The sequence below is a fragment of the Carettochelys insculpta genome, chromosome 3 (assembly GCF_033958435.1).
Source record: "Carettochelys insculpta isolate YL-2023 chromosome 3, ASM3395843v1, whole genome shotgun sequence".
Lineage (NCBI taxonomy): Eukaryota > Metazoa > Chordata > Testudines > Carettochelyidae > Carettochelys > Carettochelys insculpta.
The window spans coordinates 118,800,961-118,819,040 of record NC_134139.1 but is presented as its reverse complement, the minus strand read 5'-3'; the positions used below and the strand labels follow the sequence as shown (position 1 = coordinate 118,819,040).

The window sequence follows — 18,080 nt, the reverse complement described above, 5'->3', positions numbered from 1 at the left end:
AGAGACTTATAAACTAATAAATTGTGTCCATTTCTGTCTTCTTTAATTTACAGTTTTTATTCTAACTTTGTATTGCATTCATTAAAACCTGAACAATAAATGAATTAACTAAAATATTTGAGTTATCATTGTCATTCTGTGTATTTAGTCTTAGTAAAACAACTTTTTTTAAATCCCTACTTTATCTCATTGCTGAAGAATGAAGAACACAGCCCCCAGGTTAATCTACGTCAAAATGAAGCATGTGTTATCCAGGTTCATCTACACTTACGAACCACAAGGATTATGCTGTCCTACCCAGAGGATATTTCATTTCTTATGTTGATTCACCAACATTTTTTCAGCCTTCTCTATAATATTCTGAAGAACTCAGAAGTTAATTGGGTCCACAGAAAACAGTCAACTGGAAAGATCATCAGGAAAAAGAAGTTTAATTTAAGAACCCTATGTGGAAGAGGGAAGTTGGGAGACAGATCAAACTACGTTCACACACACTGTGATGACTGATAGCCAAGAACAATCATTTGATATACTCTTTGTCAGTTCAGGGTCATCATGGCAATATTTAGTAAGTCATTCCTCCTTGAGCTTTCACCCATTAGCATTGCTTTTCTTTGCATGATTTTCCCCCTTCCCTTAATAGAGCATCTAATGGAGACCCTTAGGGGCAAGCTGCCTCGGAATAGGTTTGCTGGCAATACACTGACAGCATATTCTCAACCAACTCTTAAGAGAGAAATATTAAAATAAAGACTTCCAAGTAAAACAGGGTATTTACGGACCAGACATATGCCGGCTGACCAGCCTAAGTATAGAACACTAGAGGAGCATTCAGATTTGTTTCCTGTATAAGTATCTGGAGCTGATGAGGTGATGGTTACACAAATGTGAGCATGAAGTCACTGTGATATTTTTACCAGATATATGGATACATTACTAGATCTTTCCCCATCCGTCCTGAAGGATCCCAGAATATTATTAATACTAAATATTATTTTCTCCTTGGCTGACATGCCTTTGTAACTCCCATTAAAGAAAAGAAAATACATCATGCAACTAACTTTTTACCTTGTTTTTAATCTTTGAGCTTTGGAGATGAAAAAGAAGAAAGACTTTTGCAGAAGCATTCAATATAGTGTGCAAAGTGAGCGAAACAACACAACCCTGTTCAATATTCCTTACTTTTATAACCCACAGCCAGAAGTTACCAAAGCACTGATGCCTGGCTGTGTTTACACATTGACGTTTTACACCTGGTTAAATGTGTACACTCTTTCCACTTGCCTCTATTTATTCTCCTCTTGGTATTACATTGCAGATGAAGAGACCAAGGAAAATTTTGCACTTTCAACGTTAATGTCCAAACTGACAAATATGTGCCAAGATGTTAACTTATTGAGTACAGTGGCCAGCTTTTGCACAGCTCAGCTTACTAAAGCAAGAAAAGCTAACCTGGATCTTCACAGCAAAAGCAGACCAATAGAGGATATACAGATGAACGACTGCAGAAAAGCCATGACTGGTTGGGAAAGCCTCAGGAAACTAGAAAAAAGGCTTTGAGCACCCAAAGGAGAAAAAAGGGCCAGAAAACCCACAGATCAGTTTCTGAGCTGAGTTTGGATGAGCCTTGAAAGGCAAGAAAAAATCGCTAGGTTCTCAAGAGAACATAGAGGGAGGGACATTTGAGTGGGGGCTGGTTTATACCTGGGTCTTGTCAGATTTTTGTGTTCATTTCAATATGACGAGCATTAGGTGAATGACTTAAACCTATGTGAGTAGATGTAGCCATACATCTTGCTTTGTGATCCCTTCAGATTTCATGTGCAAAGCCTGGTTGAGCCAGTTAAACACTCAAATGGGAGACCTCCAACCAATGTCTGAATGCTATATGCAATGGTGTGGAGCAGTCTCCAGCTGACTCCCATAGCACTTTTACCAAGAGGAGTGCTGTTAAACATGATGGCCTGGTCAAACTGCAGCAGAATTAATTACACTGGGCCTTTCCTCATTCACCCTGCATTTTCCTTTGGCAAATTTCTGCAGTATTCTTCGGTTCCCTCCTGCTCTAAATTGATATGTAGTGCTATTCCGTTTTGTTGTATAGCTACTACATTCCACCCCAGTGGTGGGGGAAGCAATCGCTAGCCGTTTTCCCTAACTACCTTGCGGGGTGTGGTGCAATGTTCTGAGATCTTTTGTGGAAAGCTGCAAATTGTTAAGAAGTTTAAAAAATATGTTCAGTGTACTTTTAGTATAGTTCTTAAAGAAACTTCTGATATCCTTTATTTTCAATGGTGACTAATTATAAGAAAAAATCAATCAGTGGAAGAATTGATTGGTAATGATGGAGCACACTGAACATTTTAAAAGCTAGCCCGGAGATGTTACTTGTTTCCTCAAACACAGTTTTAGGGCTTAGACCCTAAGCAGGTACAAATCAGTGCAGCTCTAGCAAGGCAGAGAAGCTATATTAATTTACAACAGCTAAACATGTAATCCCTAGATGTTAATGGTTTTGTAATAAGGATGCAACACACTCCTGCTTGATATCATACAGTGCTTATATGGTGACTATCACCGTTTCCCATTGAATGCTACTGTCCTGTTTTCTTTTAATAATTATTCAAGATAACTTCTCTCACCCACCATCACTATGCACACCAAACTGTTCATGCCTAGTAAGAGATGCTTTGGGGACAGCAGAAAGTTGAATATATTCCAGACAAGTATTTAGTTACATATCCTTATTCAAGATATATTAAGGGTAAGAATTTGGTGACAGATCCTGGATTTCTTGGTCTGAGATGTGTACCATAGTGTAAGAGAGTCGTTCCTACTGAGAACATACTATGCTGACACCTGCGGACTACCTGGAGCTGTAAGTACTGTACTTCAGTAAGAAGTATTAATAGAACAAAAATACATTAGTTATAATACTTCACACTCTCTTACATATCAGTGTAGAGGCACCTGTGTCTCCCGGAAAATCAAGCATATCATCTCATCTATTTTTAGGATGACTCACTAAGCTTTGCTCTTCTGTCATCCTAAGGACACTAAAAAAAGTGAGTTTGTAAGACTAAAATGAATTATCATTTAAGAACTCCTAGCAAGGATCACGGCCCTATTGCACTAGGCCCTGCACATACATGTAACACAGAAGACAATTTCTTCTCCTTCTTTATAATGACTTGTTATTATTATTATTACTTCCTGTATTTTTTCCAAAATCTGAGGGAAGGAGTAATTGTTGTTTTCTAATTGAGCAGTACCCATTATTTGTTCTTTCTGAAATGAGACACGAATTGTCAAGGCAACGAAAGACCACTGAAATTAATGGGAGTCCTTCCACTGACTCCATTTGGCTTTAGGCTTTTGACATTAACTGAATTAAGTGGGACAGAGGATAACAAAATTTCAGAAGCCTGAACAGAAGTCAATAGATAAGTTTAGGTGATGTAGCCTCTCCGCACACCTGCTTAAGAAAAACTTCTGTTTGTCCAAGTGATTTACTTTAATGCAGGCAGGTGTGCAGAATAGCAGGCAAGCGTGATTGATTTTTAACAAGCTACATCAGTTGAAAATCATTTTTAGGCACCTGCTCATTATACTTGCTAATCCCGGATTTTAGCACTGCAGAGACATTTAAATGGATCTGGTCATTCCTCCAACCAACAGAGAATTCAGGGGGAAAAAGACTCAGGAGATGAGGAGTAATACTCTGTGCAGGTTAATTTATCAAAAATGTGAATTCAGAACTTAAGAATGACGATGGCTTGCCAGCTCTAAAGGCAAAAGTCTCTTTTTTAGCCACAAAATAATATACCATGGAAAGCAGCACTGCAGCCTTCTTCAGACTTCTCCACCCATGCACCTTATGCCTCATAGACCTGGAGGGGCCATTTCTAAAAGTGACAGAGTAGCAGAGGCTCAGACCAGTACTTTGAACAACCAGAGATTTGTCTGACACATCCAGCAGTGGATGAGTTCGAGCAAGAAGTGAGCACTGAGCAGAGCACTGATCAAAACTAGTGTTCTGCAGGTGACGGATCCTTAGGTCAGGTCTACACCAGGCCTTAAAGTCAACCGCAGATAAGCAATTCCAGCTACGGTAATTGTGTGGCTGGAATCGATATATCAATGATCTATTTATCAGTCTGTCTCCACTGAGGGAGGTCAAATGGAGAAACTCTCCTTTTGACCTCCATTAGTCCTCACAAGAATGAGTATTATAAGGGCTGACTGTCAACCCCAATGCTTTTAAACATTAACATTTGGCCGATATGCCTGGTCTATTCAGTGTGTCCCCAAAGATTTCTCTCTATTAATAAATCCCTCAAAAAGACTTTGGGGGTGTAATAAGGCTTACTCTAATATGGTAAAACGCTGTTAAATAGATTTGATGACAATAGTCCAGTATTATGTATCTTTAAACAAAAACCAACCCTTGTAATGATTCTTTTGTTTCTGGCAAGGATTTGTGAACTTATTAAAATGTCCTAAATAACAAACAAGCCCTGCCAGGCCTAAATGGCAGCAAGCTGAGCAGCTCACTCAGCTTTGCTACAAATCCAATCCAGCAGACTGAGATACAGGCAAGCCTGTCTGCAAATGCTCTTGCAGGTATAAACTCTATGTTTGCATCCACAAAAGAACCGGTTTGGGAATAGCAGAGATGAAGACCTACCTTGCATGTGCAAATGCAGAAGGTAGCTCTGTAAAATGCCAGGTTGTGTAGATACAGCTGCACTCAGATGTGAGTCATACCCACAAGGAAGGGGGCAGAGTGAAGACTCCCAGCTTCAGCAATTAAAATCTAGGGGTGCACATGAAACCATCTAGAGGAACACATGACTTCACATGCCCTGCCATGCCTGCACTAGCCATGCTTTATTTAGCTCACTACAACTTCAAGGATAAGTTCTCCTGTCAGTGCAATGGTCATGGAAGTCTCCTGGATTTTTTTGTAGATCTCTGTGCCCAAGATCAGTTCAAACAAACAGTTACCTGTCTGCATTGTAAATCCCCAAATAACTTTGACCCAAGTATTGCATCTGTATGTGGGGCTGATTTAAGCAAGAGGTGGAAATTCAATTCCAGCTTCCAAACTAAACTGAGCACTACTTAATTACTCTTCTGTAAATTGTTTTGGACAAGGAAAGTGTCTCAGCCTACGAATGTCAAACCCTGTATGATATGCAAGTGATTTTTAAGAAGAATCACACTGAGGTTACAACTGCTATCATTTTAGCTGGAACTAAATGAAGCACATTTATGTGAGAGCTGGTAAGACCCAGGTCAGACCAAGAAATCCAGAAGTCTGGTCCATGATGGATTATCTAGACATGTTTTCCAAAATGTTAGGTGATGTTTGGCCTTTGTGTGTAACAAAACTCCTGTTACAAACCTCCAGCCAAGGAATGCTTACTGTCACCAAGAGATTTGGATCCAAGAGAACAAGTCAAGGGGAGTGGAATGATAGGCCTAATCATAATAATACTTAGTCATACTTGGAGTTTGTATCTTCCAAATGCTCTAGAATTCTCATCTAACAGATTTTCCCAGCAACCCAGTAGGTAGGTAAGTGTTAGACTATGTCTATACTAGACATGGGAGTCGACCACAGATATGCAATTTTAGCTAGGCCATTTGCATAGCTAGAATTGACATATTTGTGGTTGACTTCTCTGTCTGTCTATACAGGGGAAGGTCAATGGGAGCATTTCTCCATTTGACCTTCCTTATTCCTTGCCTCTTGTGAAGAGCATAGAGATTGACTTTGACCCCTGTGAGCTTGATTTCATGAGTGCCACAGTGTAGATAAAACCTTCGTGGCTCCATCTTATAGATGGTCTGACTAAGACATACTAGAGTTTCTAAGATCTCCACTGGTGCAGCACTGCCAACAGATAGAAAAGAGAGGGTACACTTGTGTAGACAGGGCCCTGGCATTTTTACCATAAGGGTGTCTAACCCTACACTGAACAGGTAAAGACCACCCAGTAAAACTGCCTGTTGTCACCACTGCTGTACCTACACTTGGACTTCCCCCATTGCTACCCACTAATGGAGCTGTGCTGCTAGTAGCATAGCGTGAAAGACTTCCTCCCAGAAGGTAACGTAAACAGGCATCAAATGTTAATGGCCTCACTTACAAAGTTGCTCAACAGTCACAGTTTCCAATGATTTCAACATGTGTTATAGTCAAGCTTGGTAGAATGGTGTGCTATTCAGATTGCCCAACACTTCAGCCACTAAGATCCTCTTTTCAGCTGCAGATAATTTTGCCAAACTTACTGTTTGAGCTGAAATTTTCCATTCTGTGTGTCTGTCTCAGGTTGAATTGTTTTGGAAAATTGAAGCCAAAATGTTTAAGACGTTTTGTGCGTGCAACCTTAATTCCTCCCCCTTGTTCATCTGCATTGTGACTACAGTAACAACCACAATAATGAGAATACCTCCAACTTTCTTTTGGTGATCTCCTCTGCAATTACAGCTATCATCCAATGCAGGTCCACAAGCCCACCATGAAGGAGGTAAGTATTATTATCCCCATTTTAAAACTGGGGCACTTGAGGTAAAGACATAAGTAAGGGTATCAGGGTTTGTCTGTCTCCGCTTTTATGACTATGAATTTTTTTCAGACAACTAGAACATAACACTCTTTCACTGGTCATAATGTTTGACACTTGTTTTACGTGAAATAGCATTCTCTGGCAACAAGATGACAACTTCGCTGGGCCAGAACCCCATCTCATCTACACTAGATGAAATCAGGAGTTGACGCCAATGGAGTTACCCCAAATTTGTATCCAGGAGAGAATGCAATTGCCCTTGTAAACAAAATATTTTTCGTGTTTAAAATACCTGCAACATTATTTTTGTAGCTACATTGCTATTTTACAGCTATATGAGCATTTACATAGTCTAATTCATACAATCCTACCCAGAATGCCTCTCACAGAGAAAGTGATAAGCTACTATATGAGTGTTAAGTTGTAAATAATATGGAACCAAGGTATGATAGTGAAAGCACAGCAGAAGGAAAACCTCAGTTGTAATGTTGTCTATTTTCAGTTATCCTGTACCCTGCGCTCAGGGGAGATAAGTGGGCCTTAAGTCATTGTCTCAAACTCACCTTCAAAGGCTTGGTTGAGGACTCCACTAGAAGGCATTTTCTCCTCAAGCTGGGGAGTGCAGTACATAGGAGAATTACTCAGTTCTTGCAGCTGGTCCTGAATATAACAGAACGTAGGCCTGTTGTGAGGTTCTTGGGCCCAGCATCTTGTCATTAAGTCCCATCTGGGAAAAATAAATGATATATTAGAATGAATTCTTGTAATATAATTATAATGACTGGTATAATGAATGTATGTTAGCACATCATTAAATCCTCACTACAAACAACTTTTCAGGGCCAGACCCTCAGCTGATATAAACTGGCATCTCTTCTTTGAGTTCAGTGAATCTATGCTGACTTGCAACAGCTGAAAATCAGGCCCAGAATGCGTCACTAACGGACACGCAGATGAACGTGATATAATGGGGAACAGTCTACACAGCTCTTTTGTGAAGAGCAATCGCGCCTCAGCGCCCGAGCAGAATTCTCTAAGGGAGGCAACAAATATGTGAACAAGGTCCAGTGGATATAGTGTTCTTGGACTTTCAGGAAAACCTTTGAAAAGGTCCCTCACCAAAGGCTAATAAAGAGTCACTGATAAAAGTAAATCCTGTCACGGATAAGTAACTGGAAACAAAGGATATGAATAAATGGTTAGTTTTCACAGTGAAGAGAGGAATATAATGTGGCTTAACCAAAATCTATACCAGTACGGTTCAATATGTTCATAAATCAGCTGGAAAAAAGGGGTAAACAGTGAGATGAAAAAATTTGTAGATAATGCAAAGTTACTCAAGATAGTTAATGTCTCTGTCTGTTTTTTTATTTAATTAAACCTTTTACTGGGGAGGAATTGCCAGTGTTGGCCAGTGTTACAAATAAAACTGCTTAGTTACACATAAAGTCAAAAATGTTTTTTCACTGAACTTCATGGATAGTGAGGGGCTGGATGGGCAAACTAGGACCTTATCTACATTCAATTCATCAATAGGGATAGTTGTATTAATACAGATGCCTAAATGTAGACCAGGAGCTTTGGCGGTGGGGGGAGTGGGGTTTGTACTGATTTAGTTCAGTTGTTCAAACCTTGGCTTGCTTTGCTCTTCACACCTGTACAGCTATACCAACTTGTGGTCCTCAGCTGCTGCATCAGGGCATCCAATAGTCGATATTTACTGAAGTCTAAATGCTTATAGATCACAGAATCCCTGTTCCATCTTACGGCCAGACTTTACCCCTTCCACTCCTACAGGGAAAGTGAATTATCATCTTCCTGGATTCATGTTTTAAAAAATAAGTGGGGGAAACAGTCACATCCTTATCCATAGCCACAGAGTCCCTGCCCCTTTAAGGCCTTTATGTCCTAAGGCTTCATGAGAGTTCTGCTTGCCCCTACAGTGAAAGCCTACCACAAATTCCTAAATGCTTCTTAATTGAAGCAGCCTGGCCTTTGAACCCTCTTCCTATCGGTGCCAGTTTGTTTTGTAAAAGGACAGTTAGTGAGCTGAAGTGCAGAGGAGACGATTAATGGCTGCTGGTGTCCAATGCAGGTTCAAAACCATGCAGAAGGAAGCAGGAATGCCAAGAATTTAGGCATTCCATTAATAACTGAGCAAAGCAGCAACAGGCTATTCACTTTACTGACACAATCAGCGTGCAGGTGCTGAGTGGTTGGCCAATGACATAAAAGAAGGTGCAAGCCTCAAAGAGCTAATTCAGACTCTTAGCTTTTAAATACCAGTTTATTGAGCTGAAGCCCTGATCCTACAAGTTACAACAGGTGAACGAACCCCACCACCTGATGTGCAGCCTCTCAAGTATGGATTTCTTCAGGCAACCTCCTGCGCATTGCAACTAGCAGGACTGGAACCTTCCGCTAAAATAGAGTTCCCTCAGTCCTTTTCAAAGCCTGCTTAACTTTGACCAAGGCAACATGGAGCCTTGAATAGCAGCTTCCTACTAAAGATAAATGTAGTACCATGTGTATGCCACAGAAGGCAGGGCTCACCAAGTCTCCCCAGGCCACTTCAGGGAAGCCAACGTTTGTGGGATTTTTATGCCAACTGGGCCCTTCAGTGTCATCTGACTCTTCTTTCCAATTTTTGGACTAAATGCTAAATGTCCTGCTGTGACATAGATGACATAGGAACTTTGTATAGCAGTCCTCTTCGCAGAGTTTAAAGGGTGCAATGGATTTGTTCCATCTGTCCCAAATGACTGCATACAGAGCCACTCAATACATCAGTCTTTTTAAAATATTGTATTTGAATGTAGTGCTTAAGACAGCCCTACAGTTTTCACCCACAGAAGAGTCACTGAACAATCAGAAGAGTAAACCTCCCCTCCTCCCACTCGGCCTCAACCTTTCACTGTAGGGGGCACTTCTAATGTGGGATTGCCTGGTCTCCATACATATTTCATGTATAGTTGTTTTCTGAAAGTGCCAAAAAAGGGTGCTAACTGTGATAATCTCCATCTAGTTCCCAGTGTACAGGTCCTGTGTAACTAACAGTGTCTTAAAGCCATAATGATTTCTAATGACTGCTGAACTGGCAGTAGTCAAACTTATGAACCATGTATCAGAATGGCTGCAGAGGCCATTACCAATCCTGACCCTTACATACATCTTACATTTAACTGTTTGCATGTGATACATTTTGATAGTGACAACAGAATACAGCCTGAAAAAACCCTGCACTTAAGCTTAAGAGACAGAAGACCTCTGAAATCACCATTGAATTTGATTAGCTATATCTCTTCACCTGTTGTCTGTATTTCTACAAGATTCTTTTCTAACGCTGAATGTCCCAGTTCCACCTGGCTTTCTGCCTGTACAACACCACATACACACAATTTAATTTTAGGGCTGAAGTGTCAGAGACAGCCAAAGTTCTACAATCACAAACTGGGCCATTGAATGAGTAGCTAGCTAACTGGACTGGGCAGGATTTCCCATTAGCCATAGTAGACATGCGCCTAAGAGCTAAGGCTGCTAAGTGTGCAACATATTTTTAGTTGTCAATTGGCAAGGATTTCAGCAGTTGTGAGTTGTGGTATTTTGGGCTATTCTGCTGCCCAGCTGCCAATATTTTGCTGTCCATGCCACGTGGATGTTCTCAGGAAAGAGGGAAACTCCTGATCTTTTCTGCCCCCTATTGAGACGCCTCCCACGCTGCTTGTCTCATGTCATGCTCCCTCTCCTTTGCTGACATTTGCAGAATGTATGGAATTCTCGTCTGAGGGAGGCTGAACTATTTTTTCCTGCAGAAAATATGCTGCAATTCCACCTTGTGCCCAGCAGAGGCTACTGTGGAACCAGGACAGCCTGAACTGGCTCAGGCTGACTGGTGTAGTGGGCAGGAGCAAACAGCCAGCAAACAGGTGGCAGGTGCATTTTTTATTCTATAGCGAAAAGTCACAGTAGCCTTTTTGGATCTAGGTTTGGAGTCAAAGTAGGTTGGGGGTGGCGGGGGAGGGGACTCACAGGGCCACACGAGGAGGCAAGGGGTGCTGAAGAGGTTATGTCTTGAGGTGTGTAAAGTATAAATCCAGCCCTGCAGCTGGGGTATGCAAATGCAGATTATTTTGTCTGCAACAAAGAGAACACACTGAAGTCTGCAGGGGAAAGCAACTGTGCTTGCAAAAGGCACCATGTAAAGTGCTGGGCAGATGGGTAGAGGACCCTCTATGTCTGATTGATGCACATGATTCTGTTTAAACACAGTTAACTTACAAATCATCAGGACAGTTGTTTGGCAACTCCAGCCTGCCTCCTGATCGCACATGATGTAAAACATCAAGATTGGAGTAGCCTGGATAAGGCTGATGACCCAGGGTTAATGTTTCCCAAACCAAGACTCCAAAAGCCCTAAGGAAGGAAAGGGAGAATTTAAACCAGCTTAATGGCTGTTGATAGAGACTATTATGTCTACTGATAGCTAACCTAATCTTCTCTAACTTACAAATATGGGTCTGCAAGAATAACCAGGGCTAAGGAGCTCTATTTTCATGCAAACTAGTTCCTACATTTTAAAGTAGATCTCAAGAGCTGCTAGAAACACTAGTGGCACTAACCTATTATTCTACCTGTCCCTCAGGCATATGGGGACCAGTCCTGTAAGGAAATGTGAACCATCAGCTTGCACTGATACCGTGTAACACACAATTGTATCATCATTATTTAAGCAGCTTCTAGTGGTGTCAGTGGGAGTTACACTTGCTCAGTACCTACTCAAGAGGCACTCAGCATCTATAAGGTGAGGCCTGGGCTGAAGCACTGTGTATTTCTCTTATGTAAATAAAAACAGTGAGAATTAAATGGCTGCAGAGAAGTACTGTTGAAAATTCTGACTCTGTTGATGATAGGATGCAGTCTGGAGTAAACATCTAATGAAGTATACTGAAAACCTAAGGTCACTGGGGAGATCAGGCAAACAGAGCTAAGTGAAAAAATGTTCGCCTACGTGGAGGATGCACAATTTAATCTAATGGAAAGTGGAGAAGGAAGAACAGGATGCCAGCAGTTAGCTGGCCAACCATAAATGCAAACTAGACACTTCGTGGACATCCATATACATTTGTTTTGGTCATGTGACCAAGTTACTTCCAGCTGGACTAATGTGAGACTCCATGGTTTTCATTAAAGAAATATATACTCAGGAAAACATCAACCAAGCAGATGTTACTTGCCTCACTGTATAAATGACTAGCTATGGCACTACTATGACACATCATAGCTACTGCACACTGATTTTTCACTGCTTTTATATTTATTATTCCCACAGCTTTTTGCCCCCAGAAACTTACCATACATCCGATCGGTTAGTAAACACACCATCAATGAGACTTTCAGGTGCCATCCATCTCACAGGAAGCAGCCCTTCTCCTCTTTTCCTGTAATAATCATTTTTATAGATATCTCTGGCAAGTCCAAAATCCCCAATCTTCACTATTCGGGACAGGCTGGTGTATTCCTTCTCTGACACAAGGCAGTTACGAGCTGCCAGGTCCCTAATGTAAAAAGTGCAAACAATGATGGAATTCTAACAGCTTTTGCCAGGTAATAATTTCCAGTGCAGTTTATTTGCTCTTACAACTGTAGGTAGCCACCTATAAGAACAACAAGGAAATTATCTTCATACCTGTGAATGAAGTGCATTTTCTCCAAGTAGACGCAGCCTTTGCAAATATCCAGACATATACTCAGAAGGTCAGCCACTTTTAGCAGAGGACCTTGGAACTAAAAGAAAGAGAGGCAGTCTTGTTCTCACCAAATATATTGTTTTTCTCCTTTTGAGATTACCAGAGATTTTTCGGGGGTGGGAGGGGCGGGCGAAAAAAGCAGGTGCAAAATCTCTATAAATTACCAACACAGACTACTTTGGGTATTCATGATTCAAGATCTAGGGACTTCTCTATTAAAATATTAGTAATGAGACGTGGCAAAAAAAAACCTCTTTTCCAGCTTCAGAGTAAATATAATACTATTGGATCACTGGAATTTATCACTCGTCTTTAGGGCATTATGAATACAGGCTAAATATGCAATGGCTAATCACTTAATACTCTCATCAGGCCAAAGACAAGCCAACTTTCTGGAGTACGGATCAATAGCTAAGACATATACACTGGATGCGGACAAGGCATAGGAATGAGAGCAAATTAGGTTGTTAGTACAATGTCATAAAACCTTGGCTTTAAGTCATGGGTGTCCAACCTTTTGGCTTGCCTGGGCCGCACTGAGTGAAGAGGAATTGTCTTGGGCCACATATAAAATATATAATATAGTTAATGTATATAAATCACATAATAATGTTAAAAGTTTACGATCTTGTGGGGCCACATTACTAGCTGTCCAGGGCCGCATGCGGTCCACGGGCCGCGGGTTGGACACGCCTGCTTTAAGTCATTCTTCCCAGTATAAACCACTTTATTGTTTTGTATGATTGCAAAATATGAATCACTTAGTAAGAGATGTATCCCTCTTCTCCAACCCTTTATCCTAGCACATAAGCTCTTTGGGACAGGAACAGTATCTTCCTGTATGTTTGAGAACTCTCTGCCCTATTACTGATGTTTCTGAAATGTAAATAACAAAAAAGGGAAATATTATGTGGTCAGCCTTAGTTATGCCCCTTTGGGTACATTTTTTCAGACTTTTAGTAGGTATCTTAGGACTAAAATGTTTTTGGAAAATATAGTTCTAGGCTTATTGCCATTGCAATCTATTGCCACACAAGAGCTCTGAAGTGGCTCGTAAGCTCAGTGTTGAGTTCCGGGGCTGCTACAAAGAAGCCAGTCCAGAGACTCTCAGATGGAAAAAAAAGGTTGGACAGACAAAGGGCCTTCCACAGAGGGAAAGGGGGAAATGGTGGAATCCTTCAGGAATGCCACCAGCAACTAAAAATGAAATGTATCTTTTGGAGATCTCTGACTACCTTTTGCCCTCTTGCTCCTCGTAAATAGCTGAGTAGATCTCCTCCTTCCATCAATTCCAGGATAATGTACTGGGGTTCATTCAACAGACAAACTCCAAGAAATTTCAGGATGTGGGGATGATCAAACTTGCTGAAGAAAAGAAAACATACGTAGGAAGAAAAAAATCCATGGAAAACTCATGGACTTAACTGGCTAACTGGACTTCCACCAGTAATGTACTAAGCTATTTCATCTCTAAAATCCTATCTGTTCCAACAGTAGGCGTTTGACACTTGCTCAATTCTGTATCTTCTCCGCCTTAAAAAAAGCTCAAGTATATACATACCAAAATGTAGCTTTATGTTAATCTGTGCAAGAGGGTGGTTAGGTGGACTCTTCATAGTGTTTCTAAGAAAAAGGAAGTATGCAGAAGGAGACTATTCACGTGATTGTCCCCTTGGTTGAAATTAATCTGAACCACAAAAGGCTCATGATATTGTGAGGATTTATTATATCTACAGTGTTTTTCTCTCCATAAAATTAAATGAGAAAAAAATGTCATTTTACAATCACTGTTATTAGAGCAGAATGACTCACCCAAAGAAATCCATTCTATCATATGTCTTTGGAGAAAACATATAATCTTAGTGAAGAGGAGCTTCTGCAGCTTTGCCACAACTTTTTGCTAGCTTGTCATGAATTTGGACGAGCCATCAGTCTAGTGCCATGTTAGATGTAGTGTACAAGTTCTGCTATTTAGGATCATCCATATTGGATAAGTTATCTCTAGATGATGTACTTAATTCTTGCATGGGCATCCACCACATCCACCCAACTGACCAAGGGTGTGTGGGTCAACAATAAATTGATCAGCAAGATATACATCTACCAGACGTGTTTTGAGCACATTGTTGTTGGGTGGAAACCAAAGTTATTGACACTTGCAAAATTGCCAAGTGCTAATTCCTGTTTATGAACATGAAGTCTCTTTTGACTTGGTCACCTGCACCAGATGGAAAAGAAAGATCCTCCAAAGGATTTTCTGTATGGAGAAGTTGCAGGTGTCGTGAGGACATTTGGCTGATCTAGAGTCAAGTGCAACAATGTTTGGAAGGGCGACTTTAAAACTTTTAACAAGGAAAACAGCCAGCAGGTAAAGATGCAGCTAATAACAGGTTTCACTAGGAAGTCTGCACTTTTCCACAGAATCAAGGAGCTGAAGATGAGTGTTTGAGAAAGAGGAAAGTGATGAGTGAATAAGAAAGTGCAGCCTTCCTCAAGCACTGGTAATGATGTGGCTTCATCCTCTGCCTCTTCACCTTCCACCCGCATTAGTTGTAGCAAAAACTGTCATGCAAGAATCGGACTTTTCATCCATTTGTTAAGCCGCCACATGACACACGCTAACTGCATTCACTTATACCATTATTTTTCAAGACTGGGCCTATTTTGGGCCTATCTTGGAGTAGCTGGTCTCTGGGTATTTGTCTGGCCCTGTCGATTTGTTTTTTTATTTTTCCTGGCAGGTAATTCAGGTTTATGAATATTTGGTAAAGATCTTGTAGTTTTTGGTCTCTGTCAGTAGGATCAGAGCAAATGTGATTGTACCTAGGCCCAAAAAAGCCAAGAACAGAACACCATTGGTCATTACCTACAGCCCCCAACTCACATGACTGCAACGAATTATTAAAGATCTACAACCTATCCTTAGTCAGGATGCCACACTCCAGAAGGCCGTAGATGACAGGCCTGTTCTCTCCAGGCAACCTCCCAACTTTATGAGGATTCTCACCAACAGCCACAGTCTATACCACAGGAACACCAGTCCTGGGACTTTTCCTTGCAACAAAGCCCGCTGCCAGCTTTGTCCACATATCTATTCTGGGGACACCATCACTGGACCTACCCAGGTTAGTCACAGAATCACGGGCACATTCTCATGTTCCTCAGCTAACATCAAATATGCCATAATGTGCCAACAATGCCCAGATGCTTTGTATATTGGACAGACTTCAAACTCTCTTAGACAAAGAGTTAATGGGCACAAAACAGACATAAAAACACTCCTGATCCACAAACCGGTCAGATGACATTTTAATGGAGTGGGCCATTCTGTTAATGACTTAAGAGTTTGCATCTTACTGAAGAGGAATTTTCATACTACTTTGGAAAGAGAGGCTGCTGAACTCCCTTTTATATTTAAATTCGACATATTAACACATGGTTTGAACGGGGATGCGAATTTTCTGGGTCATTATAGGGGCTCTTTTGCATACTTGGCTTAATCTAATTCTTGACTCCCCCCTCCCTGCCCCTCTACTCTCTGATTTGCCCACCTTGAGAATTTTTTTTTCTGGTTTGTCAACCTTGATTACTACTTTTGGGTCTCTGTGCCTTAAATATTGAGTCTGTTCTGGTCTGGCTATGGTCTGAAGAAGTGGGTCTGTCCCATGAAAGCTCACCTAATAAATTATTTTGTTAGTCTTTAAAGTTCTACTTTACTGCTTTTTTTTGTTTTGATAGTATATAGACTAGCACGGCTTTCTCTCTGTTACTAATAAGCAATGTATATTCCTTGTTAAAACACAACCACTTACAGTCGAGGAGCTCTACAAAATGACTTTGCCCACCCCAAGCAGAAAGCCAGCACAGGACTTTCATCTAAAGCATGTATTATCCTTTCATCTCTCATGTGGGGATTTGGATGAAATACAGACAGATGAATCATTTGATTGAGATGGAAGTCCAACAGGACCATTAGACAAACATAGGATCTAGCTGAATGGACACTTTGTCTCTGAAAGACAGAACAAAGGTGTGATGAGGGTGCCATGCTCACCTACTGTCCTAGTTGTGAAAAAGGCCATCATCATTGATAAATAAGGGAAAAAGCATGAAGCCAAGGACTCAAAGGGCAACCTCGTAATGGCTGCTAGAACTAACTTCAGGTCTCACAGAGGCATAGGACAAGATACCGGAGGGAAAGTTTTAACAATGCCTTTAAGGAATCAGACTGTCATAGAACAAGAGAAAACTGAGAAAACTCTATTGGAAAGTGAAACTCAACTGATAACAATAAGATGCACTCTGAATAAGCTCACTGGAAGTCTTGATATCTTTAGGGAGAGGAGGTAGTTCAGAATACTGGAAAATTCTGATTTATCACAGGGAAAAGCACTTCCATTTAGCAGCATAACACTGAAGTGTGTAGAAGGTTTTCTACTATCAAACCAGATAAACCGCCCTTCTTTTGAGCAAGTTCATTCCAAGACTGTAATCCAATTGTACACCAGGCTGGATGCTGGAGGGAGGATAGGTTGGCATGGTTGGTTCTGCCCCCATACTGAGAGAGAAGTGGTGGAAATGACTGTGGGTGATTGTGACTACACATGTGAAGGACCATTTGTATGGACACAGTGAACCAAAACTGATAGGGCCAACAAAATGCTATTATAATTACTGTCACTCTGTATTTTCCAGAGGATGTGAGGTCTGAGGAGAATGAGAGGAAAGTTATAAATTAATGGTTCTGACCATGAAAACGGGAAGTTATCCCCTCTGGAGTCCAGACCCTGGCCATTGCAAGAGCAATACGTTTGTCTTTTCTTGTTTTCTTGGTTGGCAAAGAGATCTCAGCATGGCTGCCCCCACTGCTGGAAGATGTGTTGGAACACTGAAGAGCTGAGGTCCCACTCAAGATCCCTGATGAAATGCCTGCTGATCCTATCATCCAGGGAGTTCATGAATTGCGGAAGATGCACTGCAGAGAGGGTGATGTGATGGGTGCACCAGTTCCATAGCTGTACCACCTCTCTTTAGGATCTTATAGCCACAGAAATAATTTCCACAACCCATTTGCCAAAGGTTAAGATCTGCAGTCATGGAAGGAAAGGAGTTAGATGATTTCCAGATGGGGGTGAAGATAGTAACAGAATGACTGGTTGATGCTCTTTGGTAATCAAAGTACCTTTTCAGAAGCTGGACGGATTTGGAGGGAAAATGACAATGAACTGTTTCTGCTTTCTTTAGCCGTGTCTACACGTGCACGCTACTTCGAAGTAGCGGCACTAACTTCGAAATAGTGCCCGTCACGGCTACACACGCCGGGCGCTATTTCGAAGTTAACTTCGACGTTAGGCAGCGAGACGTTGAAGTCGCTAACCCCATGAGGGGATAGGAATAGCGCCCTACTTCGACGTTCAACGTCGAAGTAGGGACCGTGTAGTTGTTGCGCATCCTGCAACTTCGAAATAGCGGGGTCCGCCATGGCGACCATCAGCTGAGGGGTTGAGAGACGCTCTCTCTCGAGCCCCTGCGGGGCTCTATGGTCACCGTGGGCAGCAGCCCTTAGCCCAGGGCTTCTGCCTGCTGCTGCGGCAGCTGGGGATCCATGCTGCAGGCACAGGGTCTGCAACCAGTTGTTGGCTCTGTGTATTTTGTGTTGTTTAGTGCAACTGTGTCTGGGAGGGGCCCTTTAAGGGAGCGGCTTGCTGTTGAGTCTGCCCTGTGACCCTGTCTGCAGCTGTGCCTGGCACCCTTATTT

General features: G+C 41.5%; 1 protein-coding gene across 1 annotated transcript in view; it reads right to left on the bottom strand.

Annotated features, from left to right (window-relative positions):
* The window catches only part of ROS1 (ROS proto-oncogene 1, receptor tyrosine kinase), a 97,433-nt gene that overhangs the window by 2,075 nt on the left and 77,278 nt on the right, over positions 1-18,080 (bottom strand). The window contains 5 exon segments of the mRNA XM_074989117.1: positions 7,139-7,302; positions 10,854-10,988; positions 11,927-12,130; positions 12,262-12,359; positions 13,558-13,687. Coding sequence (XP_074845218.1) covers positions 7,139-7,302; positions 10,854-10,988; positions 11,927-12,130; positions 12,262-12,359; positions 13,558-13,687 — 731 coding nt within the window.